Genomic DNA, 17,152 nt, shown 5'->3' on the forward strand with positions numbered 1-17,152 from the left:
TATGAAAGAACATCAAAAGCGAAAGCTCTCTTTTCAGACTGTGAAAGTGTTAGCTTCTGCAGTCTTGCTTTGTTTCTCTTATTTGAGGATAGCCAACTGTGTCAGATCAGAACATCCTCCTTACCTGTTTTATGCTGAAGCTCGACACTGTGTAGATCATGGTGGGGCTGTTTGTTATCTCATCAGGCCGCACCCAGCGGGAAAACATTGCCTTCTGCTTGGGAGACAACGGCAGCTTGCCACATCTGTCCCTGCAATCAAAGCAATCACCACCCCAAACCAAAAGTCACTGCTAAGTATGAAATCCATGAGCTGGTAAAATCATTTTATCACACATCATAATACCCAAAAGGTTTTCTGCCCACCTATACAGATCCTCAGGGATGCGGGTGGCGCTGTAGGTTAAACCACAGAGCCTAGGACTTGCCGATCAGAAGGTCAGCGGTTCGAATCCCCACGACGAGGTGAGCTCCCATTGCTCGGTCCCTGCTCCTGCCAACCTAGCAGTTTGAAAGCACGTCAAAGTGCAAGTAGATAAATAGGTACCGCTCTGGCGGGAAGGTAAACAGTGTTTCCGTGCGCTGCTCTGGTTCGCCAGAAGTGGCTTAGTCATGCTGGCCACGTGACCCAGAAGCTGTCTGCGGACAAATGCCGGCTTCTCGGCCTATAGAGCGAGATGAGTGCCGCAACCCTAGAGTCGGTCACGACTGGACCTAATGGTCTGGGGTCCCTTTACCTTTACCGTATGCAGATCCTAAAGACCACCTTTGGGCTCTTAGCTCTCCAAACCTGGAATTTCAGCCTCCAGTTCATGATCAGCCTTGCTTGGGCTTCTACACTGAATTAAAGTGAAAGGTAAAGGACTCCTGGACTGTTGAGTCCAGTCAAAGGTGACAATGGGGTTGTGGCGTTCATCTCGCTTTCAGGCAGAGGGAGCCGGCGTTTGTCCACAGATAACTTTCCAGGTCATGGAGCCAGCAGGACTAAACTGCTTCTAGCGCGACGGAACACTGTTTACCTTCCCACCACAGTGGTACCTATTTATCTACTTGCACTGGCATGCTTTCGAACTGCTAGGTTGGCAGGAGCTGGGACAGAGCAATGGGAGCTCGGTTGTGGGGATTCGAACTGCCGAACTTCTGATCGGCAAGCCCAAGAGGCTCAATGGTTTAGACCACAGCACCACCCGCTGAATTATACCCTGCTTGCCCCAATATTTACCACTGTGAAGAGTACTTAGGCCTCATCACCAACAACCAAAGCAATCTCCTTGTAATATATGCAGATCCCGGCTATCGATCTGTATTTGAGTTTATTTCCTAGGCTTCTTACAAACGAGTCTACTTCGCTTGGGTTCCAGAAAGCTACAATATATAATAGCTCTTTCTTAGCAATAGTTGCTTTACAACCTGCTTTTAATTTTTCATTCTTTGCTGCTTTTTTTATATCTTTATACTGTTTTGTTTTGCTAGTATCACTCAACAGCTGCTGTCAGAATATTGTTATAACAGTCTTAGATTGCGGCTTTTATGGATTGTAATGTGTGATCATGCAATTTTATCTTTTTAATATGCTGCGAGCTGCCTTGGGAAGGTTAATTCAGTAAGGTGGCCTATAACTACTGAAATGAATGGAGCAAATATTCATCGGCAATTACTTTTTGAGATTGACTTCCAGACTCAAATGTGTATGTGTTTTCCCTGCCACATTTTCTTTAAATCTGAACCCCTCTCAAGCCTCCTTAGAGTTAGGGCTGTAGGGCTCATGAGTTACTTCAAGCAGCGTAAGAGAGTAAGAAGAGATGCACTTCAGAGACCACAAAGGTGAGACAACTCCTATACACTTTGAAAAAAGGCTTTGGAAAAGTTGCCCACTTAACTCATTCATGATTCTACAATCCTAAATCAGTGTGAAACAGATAAAACTCTGGGAGATACTAATAACAGGAGCGTGCCGATCTCTGGAGTCTTACAAGTTAAAAATAAAGCTTTCTTCCTTTTCATAAATACCATATTAGGTTATGGTCTGATTAATTACAACTTATTTTGGAAAATGTATACAATTTTTGTTTTTGTTGTGTTTCGTTTTCTACATGGGTAGTATTTCTTTCTTATTTTTTGTGTGTCTTATCTTACTCTGTGCACTTGCAATTATGTACAGTGGTGCTCCGCAAGACGAACGCCTCGCAAGATGGAAAACCCGCTAGACGAAAGGGTTTTCCGTTTTGGAGGCGCTTCACAAAACGAATTTCCCTATGGGCTTGCTTCGCAAGACGAAAATGTCTTGCGAGTTCCTGCGGGGTTTTTTCCCCTTTCCCCCCCTTTTCCTAAGCCCTAAGCCGCTAATCAGCTGATCCGCTAAAAGCCGCTAATCCGCTAAGCTGTCAATGGGCTTGCTTCGCAAGACGAAAAAACCGCTATACGAAGAGCCTCACGGAACAGATTAATTTCGTCTTGCGAGGCACCACTGTACTTTTTATCTTTGGCCAGGATGCAGTCGGACCTATTTTCCTTTGTAGAAGAACAAGCATGAAGAAGGCCTCCCAGCCTGTTCACAGGCCCTTATATGATCAGTGAAAACAGTTGGTCCTGGCAAGTATTACCCGCTCTCAGTCTTAACCTGATAACTGCCATTTGTGCAGATTATAATTTGTCTGAATTAATTTTAAGATGTGTTTTAATTAATTGATGCCTGTTTCTGTGTATACTGTGTTATTCATATGATGTTAGCCTCCCTGAGCCAACTCCAGCCGGGGAGGGCGGGGTACAAATAAAATATTATTATTATTAATTAAATTATTATTATTATTTTCTTTCAATGAAGAATATGTGTATATATAAAATAAAGTTTTTTCCCAGCTTCCACTGCACTGATCAGTCAGGGTTCAAGAAGCCCATTAATTTATTGCATTTAGTCTATTACAGATGTCCCTTTCTAAAAGCATGTAAAACCACAAGTACAAAGAGGTGCCCACTATTTTGCAGCCTCTCTAACATTTGCCAGTGCTTCAAATTTCCTTAATCTGAAGTCGAATGGCCTGTAAGCATTTTTCCTAACAGTAGCAGTGTTCAAAAATTTAACAGGGGTTCTGCAGAGGTCAAGACTATTTCTAAAGTGCTTATAGTTGAATGAATTCACCCACAATGAGGAGGCCGCAACAGCTTACGTTTCACACCGCCCTTTCAAGGGAGCATCTGAACACTGTTCCCAAGAGACAATTCTTAAGAATAAGAAGGAATGAGAAAGCATTTCGGCGAGTCCACAGCTAGGCAACATATTCACTTACGAGAAAGGTACTGGAAAAGCAAAACGCTCTCTGAGGTCAACGCTCATGAAAGGGACGTACTCAATGCCATTGATCTTTGACGTCTTCCTACGAAAGCAGGATGCAAGATGTCAGGACCACAGTGCTATTCAAATGCATTTTTTCCCCACCCAGTCAGGCTCTAAATGAACAGCTGAGGTATACCCGCCTGCTTAATACCTTCAGCTTTTTTAGTATGGGAACGGGAGCAAGACGCAGTGGATGGTCTCGTTTTAAAGAGCCAGCAGATTTCCCCCTTCAGTTTTGCATTAAAAACTTTACTCACACGGTCATTACCCCTGAACATTCTGGCCACCAAGGGTTCAGAGAAGAAATGGCTGGTTGAGTTAGATAAAGAGGTGGGGAGGTCAGTGTGGTGCAAACACAGTGTCTTAAAATAGAAACTGCTTCCCCAGACCACCAGGGGGCTCCATCTCTTTGAAGGTTGCCTGCCAGGCAGGAAGTTACTACTGTAGCCTTCCCCTGACTTCCTCCAAAGCTGTACAAAGTCCTATTTATGTTGGCTTGTTTTAAAATGGCAGCAGGGGTGGCGGCAGCAAACAAGCGTGGCAAACCTGTATCTCCTCTAGCAGCAATGCTATTCCGCGCCCAAATATGTGAATACATTTATCAGCTAAATATCCTGCTGTTAGCCTTAGTACATTTGCATCCCAAAGGGAAATGGGATTAGAATTACACATTGCTTGATCATTGACATAAACTCCATGATAAAGTCGCCTCGCCTTCTTGATATTTAAGAGCCGTGCAACATTTGTTGTTGTTGAATCTGTTAGGATATTGATGTTCCGTTCCGCCTTAAGAGGAACAAATATGTGGAGTTGTCGTATATCACATGTCTGTTTACTTCCAGCACAGTCTGCTGGGAACTTCTGTTGTATATTGCTTTTGCTATGCTGCTGTTTTGCTTAGACACGAAGGGAAGCAGACATGTTTTCCCTTTGTTCCTGAACTATGCCGAATAAAAAGGTAAAGGGACCCCTGACCATTAGGTCCAGTCGTGACCGACTCTGGGGTTGCGGCGCTCATCTCGCTTTATTGGCCGAGGGAGCCGGCATACAGCTTCCGGGTCATGTGGCCAGCATGACTAAGCCGCTTCTGGCGAACCAGAACAGCACACGGAAATGTCGTTTACCTTCCTGTCGGAGCAGTACCTATTTATCTACTTGCACTTTGACGTGCTTTCGAACTGCTAGGTTGGCAGGAGCAGGGACCGAGCAACGGGAGCTCACCTCGTCGCCGACCTTCTGATTGGCAAGTCCTAGGCTCTGTGGTTTAACCCATAGTGCCACCCGCGTCCCTGTAAATAATGCTTACACATGTCTCTATCTGCCACTTCCATTGCAAAGAGTTCTTATCTCTGCTGGCTTGCGTGCTTAAGCTTCTGAAGGTTTCTGAGGCTTGAGTTGCTGATTGATGCTGTTCCAAGAACTGGAGTTCGCCCGGCTGCCGGCCGGTGGCTGGAGCCAGTTGAGGGCCTGCCAAATGCCCCTGTCTCCCCGGACGCATCCCAACAGAATCAACACATCAGTCTACAATTTGGTGTTTTCAACAATCCCATGCATGCTTGCTCAGAAGTAAACCTCACTGTGTTCAGTGGGACGGGCTCCCCGGTTTAAGTGTGCACCCGACTGCAGCCTAAATGAGGCAACCCATTTTCAATAAGCCTGGAAAACTGTTGACTTTCCTTACCTGAGCACCTCAATCTCCTCCGCGGTGTATCGCTGACCTTGAGGTTCACTGGCCTGCACAGCTCTGACTGCCTGTGGCTTATCGTTCAAGGAAAAATCAGGCCCTAATGGAAAGTAAGTCCTGGCTTGCTGATTTGGTTTCGGTGGGACCGGCTTGTCTTTCTGAGACGGCTTTGAATCCTTCAGCGCTTCAGCTCTAAAATAGAGAGTTTGCATTTTACACGCATCAAGAGTTTTTATTTCATTGGTGGCAGTACATTGCGAATCCTCCTATAAATGCCATCAATCATATACTACTCATTTTGCTATGTAAAAATGCAAAAAATATGAATTGCTTTTGTGAGAACGAATGATTAAAAAACAAACAAGGCAAGAGTGGCTGCATATTTCTTACGTACCGTATTTTTTGCTCTATGACTCACTTTTTCCCTCCTAAAAAGTAAGGGGAAATGTGTGTGCGTCTTATGGAGCGAATGCAGGCTGCGCAGCTATCCCAGAAGCCAGAACAGCAAGAGCGATTGCTGCTTTCACTGCGCAGTGATCCCTCTTGCTGTTCTGGCTTCTGAGATTCAGATTTTTTTTTTCTTGTTTTCCTCCTCCAAAAACTAGGTGCGTCTTATGGTCTGGTGCGTCTTATAGAGCGAAAAATACGGTATTTGCATTATTAGGCTTCTCGTATACTCTACATATTAAACATCCATAAAACCTTCGTTTCATACAGCTCAAGGATTCCTATACAGCAAGAACAGCATATGCAATCTAACATAGGAACCACTCAAGACAGTTCTTTCAACTAAAAAGAAAACCTGAAAGTTTTGTGCATACTAACAGGAATCATGCAACAATTTATTTAGAAGGTTCTTGTTGCGTTGTCTTGCTAGAGATTCGTGTACAGCCAGAAATTTAGCTGAAAAATGCTATTCCATTATTCTAAATACAGTACACAGATAATCAGAATATGCTTCAGGATTTCTTTCATTTAAACAGTCATCCTTGATGGTCCAAACTCTTATACCAACCCTAGTGCAATGCAAATAAATCCACACTCACAATTATCTATGCAAGGCATCACTGGCCTAAACTAAGAGGGAAGAACTGGTTTTTGTAAAACAAAAATCACTGAATAGTTGCCTGGAAGCAGCTCCCATTCACCGTTGATAACCAAAGAGAATACCTGTATCTACATGGCTCATTCTCTAAATACACAACTGATCATTGTGTTTTGCAAGAGAGGGCATCTCGTGGACGCCAGCCTATCAGGAAGTCTGTTCTGCACAATGTTGGAATTTGGCCTTTGGAACTCCCTCCCACTGAATATCAGATAGGTGCCTCCTCATCCTTAGCTTTCTTGCTAAGAATATTCAGCTTTCGACAAGCCTTCTAAAACCTTTAGCACACTCGGGATAAAGTTTTACAAGGCTTTTAACGCCGCAACCCATCCTGGGATGTTACACCGGAGCATGCGTAACTCAGAAAACATATGAACAAACATATTTTATGTATGCGCTGTTGTTTTTTAGAAACTGTTTTTATACTCATAACTACTTTTAAAACCTGTTTTAATATATGCAGCTATTTTATACACATTGCTATATTGTAAATCCCTTTGGGAGGCCTTCTGGGCAGCGATTCGTAAATGAAAGAAACAAATGGTTGCTGATATCAGAAGTGCTGACTGATATATGGAATTTCAAAATATAGTGTGTTGTATCCAATGCTAGCCATCCTCAGAGCAGGCCCACTTAAATTAATGGACACGAGTAACGTTGGTTCATTCATTTCAACAAGTCTGTTCCGAGTACAACTTTGCTGGATGCAACCCTCTGGATTAGAATGCAATTAACACATTTATATAAGCCCAGTATATTAAAACAAAATCCGAATAGAAACACACTCATAAAAATATAGCGCTCTCTCTCTCTCTATAGCTCATATGGAATTAAAGGTCTTTATACAGCACTCATGTTGGACACAGGTCACCCCTTTTCTATCTGATGTCAGCCACTATTTTGCTTCCATCTGTATTGTTTTAAATATGTTTTTATTGCTTTGTGGCTTGTTGGTTGCTGCCCTGGGCTCCCTTTGGGTGGAAGGGTAGGAAATAAATCTAATAAACAAACATTTTATTTGGAAACATTAAAAAAAAACACTACTTTCTGTCAATATTCAAACAAAAATACAAACAGCACAGCAAATGGCAGCTTTGTGGATTTTGCTTTAGACTCTTACAGATTTGCACTAAGTTCTTTATTAAAATTAACAAGTAATGCAAACATGAATTTGAATATGCAGAAGACATTAAAAAATGAATTTAAGGAACCGCAGAAAGAGGGGGAAGGAAGTCAAACTTTGAAATGTTAGAATGACTGTAAAATTAATGAAATGTAGAAATAAAAACTTTTTTTTTGAAAAGGAATGCAAAACACAGCACCTGCAGGCAATGAACATTTCAAGGAGTGAAATGCCGACAGTGTTTATAAAGTTGCAAGCTTTTTCTCCAGCAAGGCTTCCCATACCTTTAAAAGCTACCTGATAGGCAGAAAAACTGTTGGTTTTTTTTAATGCAACAGAGACCTGCAGGTATAGGTCCGTATATAAATTCAATAAATAACAACAAATACTACTACTAAGGAAATAGGGTTTTCATGCAATGTGCTCATACAAATCTTCAAGAAACTCACCTGTCCAGTGCCTGTCGAGCCAGCTGCTTCAGTTTTGCCTGGAGAGCTGTTTCTGAAGTTTCATTGGCCTTTAATATGAAAAAAATGGGGGGGGGGGTTTAAGAAGCCTAACCAGCAATCTACGTACATACAGAAAAACAAAGAGGCCAGGGGGTAGCAAATGTCAATTCCTTCCATTTATACTACCCAGACTAACGACACAAATCCTTCTAACAGACAAAAAAACCTCTCCGCAACACTATTTTGTGTAGCTGGCGACACTCAAAACACTCAATAAAATGAAGGCAACTTGGATGCAGCCAAACAGCTGAAGTTAGAGAAGCAACAGCTTTAAAGAATAAGACCTGTTGGGTAGATGAGCTCAGTCTACCTATTAGACAGACTCAAGCTAAGCCACTGCCTCTTAGCCACAGTACTCTGCTAGGGCTGGGCAATATATTGATATATTGTCAAAAACCGGTTTGAAGTCCATATTGATATATCGGCTTCATAATTTTTGGCCTGGCTATACATCGTGAATCATGGGATGGGTGTGGGTGGGTGGGTGTTATGCAAAAATCACAATGTGGGGAAAACCGCAAAGCCAGCCAATGCTTTTCTCGATTCCTGCAGCCCCTTTTAACTCTTGCCAGCTCAGCTTTCCCTTCCTCATGCGGGGGGTGGGGGCAGCAAATCGCAAGAGCAGGCAGCGGCAAAAATCACAATTGCGTGTCGATCTTTTGCAGGAACGGAAGAATTCCTTGCCATGACATAATCCCATCAAGTTAAGTTGGTAGCTTAACATACCGTCTTCAGGCAGAGTTCCACGGCTTCCGTGTACAGCTCTATCGCTTCCTCGCTGTTGCCCTTCTCGTCTTCGTCAAAAGCCTGCGTAACCAGGAAACGGGCCCGCTCCAAGTCCAGCTGCTGCTTCGACTTCAAGGGGTCGACTCTTTGCACTGGAGTAGGACGAAGAACCATTCATTTTCCTTATTTCACCTGATTCATGATTATAGTTACAGTGGTACCTCGGGTTACAAACACTTCGGGTTACAGACACCGCTAACCTGGAAGTAGTACAGTGGTACCTCGGGTTAAGTACTTAATTCATTCCGGAGGTCTGTACTTAACCTGAAACTGTTCTTAACCTGAAGCACCACTTTAGCTAATGGGGCCTCCCGCTGCCGCCGGAGCACAATTTCTGTTCTTATCCTGAAGCAAAGTTTTTAACCTGAAGCACTATTTCTGGGTTAGCTGAGTCTGTACCCTGAAGCGTATGCAATCTGAAGCGTATGTAACCCGAGGTACCACTGTAATACCTCAGGTTAAGAACTTTACCTCAGGATGAGAACAGAAATCGTGTGGCGGCAGCGGGAGGCCTCATTAGCTAAAGTGGTACCTCAGGTTAAGAACGGTTTCAGCTTAAGAATGGACCTCCGGAACGAATTAAGTTCTTAACCAGAGGTACCACTGTATTAAGGTGCAGATTAGGTTATGTGCTGTGCTGCTTCCATCAGAACACAGGAAGTTGTCTTCTTCAATGGGTCCATCTAGCATGGCACTCTCTACGGCTCTCCCGGACTTCTGAGAGGGGGACGTTCCAGTCCTACACTGAGATGCTGGAAATGAACTTGGGACTTCATGCGAAAAAGATGCTCCACCACTAAGCTGCATCCTTCTCCCCGCTCTGAAAATAATGGTGTTCATGGACAACACTAGCCTTGCAGAGGGAATGAATGGCTGTACTTTTATGTACACGATGGTTGCTGGCATCCATCTCAAGACACAATGGAGTGCACCTTGGGGGGGGGGGCAGTCAAACCACTGTCTTAGCAGCCCTGAAGAGACCTCCCTGAGGCACAAGCCTGGTCAGTGTGTATGGAGGTCCTGGGTTGTCCAAACGACAAGATTGTTGGCATACAACCAAGGAAGCGGGGGCAATTGGCAGGCCCCCAGCTGGCTCTAGCCCACCGGCCGGTGTGCCGGGCGATCTCCAGTCCTTGTTGCAGCATCTGCGACCCACAGCTTCAGAAGCTGGGGCATGTAACTCAGCAGAGATAACGCGCAAACAGAAGCGGCAGGAGAGGTTGTGTAAGCATATTTACAAGCAGTTTATTCAGCATAAAGGTAAAGGGACCCCTGACCATTAGGCCCAGTCATGACCGACTCTGGGGTTGCGGCGCTCATTTCGCTTTACTGGCCAAGGGAGCCGGCGTACAGCTTCCGGGTCATGTGGCCAGCATGACTAAGCTGCTTCTGGCGAACCAGAGCAGCGCACAGAAACGCCGCTTACCTTCCCGCCGGAGCGGTACCTATTTATCTACTTGCACTTTGATGTGCTTTCGAACTGCTAGGTTGGCAGGAGCTGGGACCAAACAACGGGAGCTCACCCTGTCGCGGGGATTCGAACCGCCAACCTTCTTATCGGCAAGTCCTAGGCTCTGTGGTTTAAGCCACAGCGCCACCCGCATCCCTTATTCAGCATACATCAGGACAAAAGGAAAACACATCTGATCCCCTTTGTGTCCAAAGCAAGACAGCAAAAAGTGAAAGCTATACCCAAACGGAAGTTCCCTGCAAGCTGTGCTGGAGTGTAAACATACACGTGACACGCAACAGTCTCATGCCTATCCCTTAAGGTGGAATGGAATATTCTAACAAAGATATCCCTCTTGGTAGGCCTGGGTGATATATCAATATTCGCCCAGGACCGATATAAGGAGCAGACTGTGATGTCAGTTTCATTCAGCGGTATCTCCCTGGTGTAACCGCCACCGCTCCCAAGTCGCTCTGCTAGCAGCGTCCGCTGGAGGGAGTCAACAGCTTGTTCCTCCCCCTGCATCTTTAAACTGCTCGACTGAGGAGTCTGCAGCTGTCCTCGCCTCAGTTGAGCAGTTAAAGGAGCCCCCAACCAGCACTGGCTCCCACAAGCAGGCAGTGGGGTGGGGGCTCTGTGAAACTGTTCAGCTGAGGGGATCGCAGTTGTCACTCCCCACAGAGAGCAGCTAAAGGAGCCCCGATGCTCTGTCCGCTCGCCCGTGAGCAGCAAGATCACTGGGGCTGTCTCTGCTGGGGAGGGGAAACCTATTATCCTCCAAACAACCCTATAAGGTAGGCTAAGAGTGACTGGTCCATGATCACCCAGCGAGCTTCACAGCCAAGTGGTAACTTCAACCCTGGTTTCCCAGGTCTGCGTCCAACACAGGGTCTGGTTTCAGATTGGGAGAAAATGTGATTAGGTTTCTACATTGCTGGGGGTTAGACTAGATGGCCGTTGGTGTTCCTTCCAACCCTACAATTTCTCAGTTACCTCCAAGTTACTACACCACACTGGGTATAACATCTTTTCTAGAACATGCCTTGTTGATTTCCTAATGAAGAGAGAAAGTTTTCAGGTTTTGTCTTTACTAACCTGCTGAGTACAGGGCTTGAACTCTTTCCAAATATTCACTTATTTTCTCTGGAATATTTTCCAAGACGGATCCTGCCATTGCAGCATAAATCAAAGACTGCGCAGCTTCCTGAGAAGAGAAAATACAACACAAGTGTTTAAAAATTAGGGCAACCAGAAAGCTTATCTCCCTCAAATATATTATTATTATATTTCTTCACCATAAGACCCCAGAGCAACATTAAAGGACAATATTAAAGTCAATTAAAACAAATTACAATGAAGAGAACAGGTTGGATCCTTAAAGTATTTCTTTCAGGTTTCAAAAGCCAGGGAAAGCATAACCTCATTTGCACAAATGCCTTCTCAGTACCTATTTATCTACTTGCACTGGTGTGCTTTCAAACTGCTAGGTTGGCAGGAGCTGGGACAGAGCAACGGGAGCTCACCCCGTTGCGGGGATTTGAATCGCCGACTTTTGATTGGCAAGCCCAAGAGGTTCAGTGGTTCAGAGCACAGCACCACCCGCATCCCAAGCGGACCTCCCCAACTGGTAGACCTATACAGAAAGCATTCTTTCAGGTACTTTTATGAGCACAGGATCCTACCAAATTTCCCCCAGCATGCTAGGTTAACTTCACAAGAGCTACACAATCCCTCCATACTTAAAGGTTAAGAACATGCGCACGGAATTATATATTTTCTTTCCCACAAGATCCCCTCCCCAAAGTGGAAGTCACTGTAAACAAACACCATTTCTACATATATTTAACACCAGGGCAAGAATCACAGTTCATGCAAGAGGCCCTTTCATCATCACGGGCTTGCATCCGAGTTACTCATGCTAACATTTTGACCCGCAACATCTAGCGTTCACAAATATCTTTTAACTATGCCCCAGTCAGTAGAGCATGAGACTTAATCTCAGAGTCGTGGGTTAAATTGAGCCCCAAAATGGGCAAACGATTCCTGCAAATGCAGGGGGGTCCATTCCAGATCTACAATTCTAATATTGCAGGAGTGGAGCCCATACATTGCACTTAGAAGTCCCATATTCAATTCATAGCATCTCAGGAAGGAGGACTGGGAAATCCCTCTACCTGAGACCTTGGAGAGCGGCCAAAATTATAGACCTCCACTTTGTATGACTGAAATACTTTGGCTCCAGCCAAAGCCAACCAGACCTTTCCTACACAGCTGGAGTATCCAAACACTACAAACAATTTTTGTCTGTTTTATTGAATGGAAGCAATTAGCTTATGATCAATGTTAGTCACAGAAAAATCTAGGCACGTGGAAAAAGGTGGAAGATCATTGGTTATGAAACGACTGTACACTGCGGTCAATGTAAAATCAAGCATGACTGGAATTAAGTTTGCAGAATTATAACCACACCCTTGATATGGTCTTGACGGCAAGTCAAGCTGCATTTTCAAAATATTTGTGGCATTTGATACCTGCAACCTAAGTACAACCAAGTTTGACATGTGGAGCAAAGCTCACCCCCTCATCAGAATATGCCCCCTTATTATTATTATTATTATTGCCCTGACCTGTATGTATTGCTGTACAGGTTGTGTGAAAAGTAATATATTTCAGCTCTGAGTAGCAAAGCACAAACAAATTTTCAAATTCATTGGTAGGTGTGTGTGCGTGAAAAATTCCAGAGTGGCCTTCTGGTTGCAATGGAGCTGAGGGGGTGCAAAGTTGAGAAGATTCCTGAAAATACCCATTCGGGGACGCCCAATTTTGGCCTTGCCCAGGGTGCCATCTTACCAAAGATTATCAGAGTCCAGAGGATACAACGCTTGTCACTCCAGCTAGCACATTCCTGTGGTACCCCATAAACCTACAGAAAAGGGGTAGAAAAAGTGGCAGCCTTTTGAGGTGCCACAGAGAAGCCTCCGTTGCCAATGCTGGGGTGCACACCTGGTTTTTGCACTCAAATTAGCTGAGCTTCGGACAGGCAAAGAGCTGGGAGACATTTAGGGCTGCCACCTTTGTCCTGGCAAAATACCGGACAGTGCAGGGTGGTCGGGAGACAATTTTCTATCTCTTTCAACTTGTCCTGATGTGACTTCAAAATCAATTCATTACAATCTACTGCAGCCTAACAGGCTGGCCCCTGTAGAATTTGTCACACGCACACATAATAATAATAATAATAATAATAATAATAATAATAATATATTATTTGTAACCTGCCCATCTGGTTGGGTTTCCCCAGCCACTCTGGGCGGCTTCCAACAAAGATGAAAAATACACTAAAATGCATGAAGAGGGGTGCCAACTTGGATACTGGGGGGCTGGCAAGCCCCACCCCACATAATCGACCATATGACATAGTGTGCGCACATCATTTGAATGGCAATGCACATCAACTATTTGGGGGAACACCCCCTGAAATATTTTACTGGGAGTGGGGCGAATGGACCTCGGCCCCTAGAAGTTGGTTCCTATGCACATGGATTTTTAAATCTATTTGTTATTGGCTACCCAGAGCAGTGTTCAAAACTCCCATTGTTCTAGGCGTATTTTGCGACAGGGAATTTCCTTAGCGCAAGCAGTTTCTGAGCTCTGGGCGCAGCCCTGTGCCAAAGGTTTCAGATTAAAACTGTAGAGTGGAAGGAAAGGAGGACCTTTGTCTGCGTCCCCACTTCCAGCTACTCTTTGAAGACCGGAGAAGAGACCCCCTTAAGAATATTAGGGGGGTGGGCAAGGGAAGGACTGGACCATGTGAAAAACAAACACAGTATTTTAGCTACAGTTCATTCATTTTCAGCTTTGTATTTTTGTTATAAAAAAACACGCCTAGGCATTCTGTTGTTGCGCCCACAACTTAGGTTTATGGTGCCATTAAAGCTCCTAGCTTTCATATCTCAGTTTTTAACATTGACCCAGAGCTTAACCTTTCACACACCCTTTCAAACACAGCCAGTTGGAGAGGATCCCTAACTTGGCACAGAGATAGAGAGAGAGGGAACCTGAAATTCAGAAGAAAACTTTATCAATAAAGGATGAAGCATTTTATACTAAAATTTCTGTATTGTACAGGACAGGTGGCAACATGGGCATAGCCAGGCCTCTTGTTTGGGGAGGGGGGAGGCCTTTTGTTGGGGTTGGCAGGCCTTTTGTTGGGTGGGCAAGGCTTTTGTTGGGGTGGGCAAGGCTTTTGTTAGGGGGGCAAGGCTTTTGTTAGGTGGGGCAGGCGTTTTGTTGGGGGGCACGCATTTTGCTAGGGGGGCAGGCCTTTTGTTGGGGAGCAGATCTTTTGTTAGGGGGCCAGGCATTTTGCTAGGGGGGCCAGGCCTTTTGTTGGGGGGCCAGGCCTTTTGCTGGGGGGCAGCCCTTTTGTTAGGGGGCAGGCCTCTGGTGGTGGGGCAAGACTTTTGTTGGGGGGCAGGCCTTTTGTTAGGGGGGCAGGCCTTTTGTTAGGGGGGCAGGCCTTTTGTTAGGGGGGCAGGCCTTTTGTTAGGGGGGCAGGCCTTTTGCTAGGGGGGCAGGCCTTTTGTTGGGGGGCAGGCCTCTTGTGGTGGGGCAAGACTTTTGTTGGGGGGGCAGCCCTTTTGTTAGGGGGGCAGCCCTTTTGTTGGGGGGCAGGCTTCTTGTGGTGGGGCAAGACTTTTGTTAGGGGGGGCAGGCCTCTTGTTAGGGGGGCAGCCCTTTTGTTAGGGGGCCAGGCATTTTGCTAGGGGTGCAAGCCTTTTGTTTGGGGGGGGCAGAACCTCATGTGGTTTGTATTTTTCTTGATTTTTATTGCCCCCCTTGGCTACACCCATGGGTGGCACCCCCATTTTCTCCCCCCCCCCCGCGACCCCGCTCCCCCTGGCACCTTGTAGTAAAAGGCCGCTTCGTGGTAGTGGCCCCGCTGGTCCCGCTGCACTGCCATCTGCGCGAACTTCACCGCCTCCTGCTCCAGCTCCGCCGCTTCCATGGCCGGGTCCGGGCAGCAGACGCCTCAGCGCGCTCCTTTCCTGATTCGCTGACGTCACGGCAGCCCCCCGACGTCTCCGCCTATGGCCTCCCGCTCAGGAAGGGACTTCCCGGCAGCCCCTGTGGCGGAGGCGTCGACGTCGCGATGCGCCTGCGCAATGCGGGAGAACGCTCCTCCCTCCCCTCCACCTTTCTCTGGAGAGAGATAGGCACTCAACCGTAGGGTCCCAGGTGTGCCTGTTGAACTACAACTCCCATCATCCTTTGCTGGAATGGTCAGAGATCAGGGACGATGGGAGTTGTAGTTCAAGGGAATCTGAGCATCGAAGGCGGAAAAAGCCTCAAGAGAGTTATCTGTTGGTTGGAGCTGTCAGGTGTGATCGAGTTGAGGTGTCTTTTTCTCCTATTTGACCTCCCAACCCTATGATTCTGAGATTCTATGGGGAAAATCCAGGTTGCTCTTGGGTTTTTTAAAAAAGTGTACCTGTGATCGACTTATTATTATATATATATATATATATATGTAATAAAAACAGAAAAACAGAAAATTTAATTTTACTGTGTATATATATATATATATATACACACACACACAGTAAAATTAAATTTTCTGTTTTCCAATTTAGAATACTCACTTAAACATCCTTAAAATGACTTCCCTTCTTCTCTTTCCACGGTTCTTTTCGCATATCATAAATCCCTGCACATTTTAGGTAAACGAAACCATTCAGTAGTCCATTATTACATCCATCAAAACTTATTTGCACTGTTGAATTTATCTTAATGCTGCCAACGTTTTCAAGTGTACACAATTCCTCGCCCCCCCCCCGCATATATTCAATAAACATTTTACAATCTTTTCTAAAGGTATGTTCTTGTTTTCTTATTCTATGTTAAGTCCTCGACCTGTGCATATTCCATCAACTTTATTACGTTTTCATATCCCTTGGAAGCTGTCCAGAGTGGCTGGGGCAGCCCAGGCAGATGGGCAGGGTATAAATAATAAAACAAAAACAACAGCAACAACAACAACAACTATTATTATTATTATTAAGTAGCAGGTCGACCATCTGTGATGTAGCCTCAGAGTTTGTTTCTGATTCAGGCTTTCTTTTGTGTGAAAACCTATCTGTCTGACTGTTGTTAAAAAATATAATGCAGTGGTACCTCAGGTTAAGTACTTAATTCGTTCCAGAGGTCCGTTCTTAACCTGAAACTGTTCTTAACCTGAAGCACCACTTTAGCTAATGGGGCGTCCTGCTGCCGCCACGCCGCCGCTGCACAATTTCTGTTCTCATCCTGAGATAAAGTTCTTAACCTCAGGGAATATTTCTGGGTTAGAGGAGTCTAACCTGAAGCGTCTGTAACCTGAAGCGTATGTAACCTGAGGTACCACTGTAAAGGTAAAGGTAAAGGGACCCCTGACCATTAGGTCCAGTCGTGACCAGCTCTGGGGTTGCGACGCTCATCTCACTTTATTGGCCAAGGGAGCCGGGGTACAGCTTCCAGGTTATGTGGCCAGCATGACTAAGCCACTTCTGGTGAACCAGAGCAGCGCATGGAAACACCGTTTACCTTTCCCACCGGAGTGGTACCTATTTATCTACTTGCACTTTGACGTGCTTTCGAACTGCTAGGTTGGCAGGAGCAGGGACCGAGCAACGGGAGCTCACCCAGTCGCAGGGATTCGAACTGCTGACCTTCTGATCGGAATGTCCTAGGCTCTGTGGTTTAACCCACAGCGCCACCCGTGTCCCAATATATATAATAAAATGTTAATAATTCCCATATTGGGGAGCATGGCTTGGAAAGAGTGGCTTACTGCAGCCATTCAATAGGATCTGCTATCAATATTGCAGATCAGAGAAGGAGCTGAGCAGGCGGTTTTAGATTTTCAGCGCCAACTCATGCAATGCCCCTCTTCTGTTCAATATCATTTAAATAGGCTTCCCAAACTCAACTGTAGGCAAAAGTCCTGTTTCCATTGATAAACTTGCATGCATTCACCTTGCTCTTATCAATGCCGCAATTCGCCCCCCCCCGCACACTCTTGCCTTCGCAAGAGTTGCTACCCAATCAGAGTCCCGCTAAAATCCTCTCTGTCTATTATGTTCACTATCCTCTTCACTTCTGCCTCGGGGAGATGGAAAGCGGC

The 17,152-nt window shown here is 45.4% G+C and overlaps 1 protein-coding gene across 1 annotated transcript in view; it reads right to left on the bottom strand.

The window, feature by feature from the left end:
- The window catches only part of CAPN7 (calpain 7), a 40,515-nt gene extending 25,466 nt beyond the window's left edge, over positions 1-15,049 (bottom strand). Inside the window, exons 1-7 of the mRNA XM_079947265.1 lie at positions 14,897-15,049; positions 11,086-11,194; positions 8,481-8,632; positions 7,695-7,762; positions 5,015-5,209; positions 3,287-3,373; positions 125-251 (exon numbers count right to left, since the gene is read on the bottom strand). Coding sequence (XP_079803391.1) covers positions 125-251; positions 3,287-3,373; positions 5,015-5,209; positions 7,695-7,762; positions 8,481-8,632; positions 11,086-11,194; positions 14,897-14,998 — 840 coding nt within the window. The 5' untranslated portion in view covers positions 14,999-15,049. The remainder of the gene's footprint in view (positions 1-124; positions 252-3,286; positions 3,374-5,014; positions 5,210-7,694; positions 7,763-8,480; positions 8,633-11,085; positions 11,195-14,896) is intronic.
- Positions 15,050-17,152: the final 2,103 nt, after the last annotated feature.

This window comes from Podarcis cretensis, assembly GCF_951804945.1.
Source record: "Podarcis cretensis genome assembly, chromosome: 12".
NCBI classification, from domain to species: domain Eukaryota; kingdom Metazoa; phylum Chordata; class Lepidosauria; order Squamata; family Lacertidae; genus Podarcis; species Podarcis cretensis.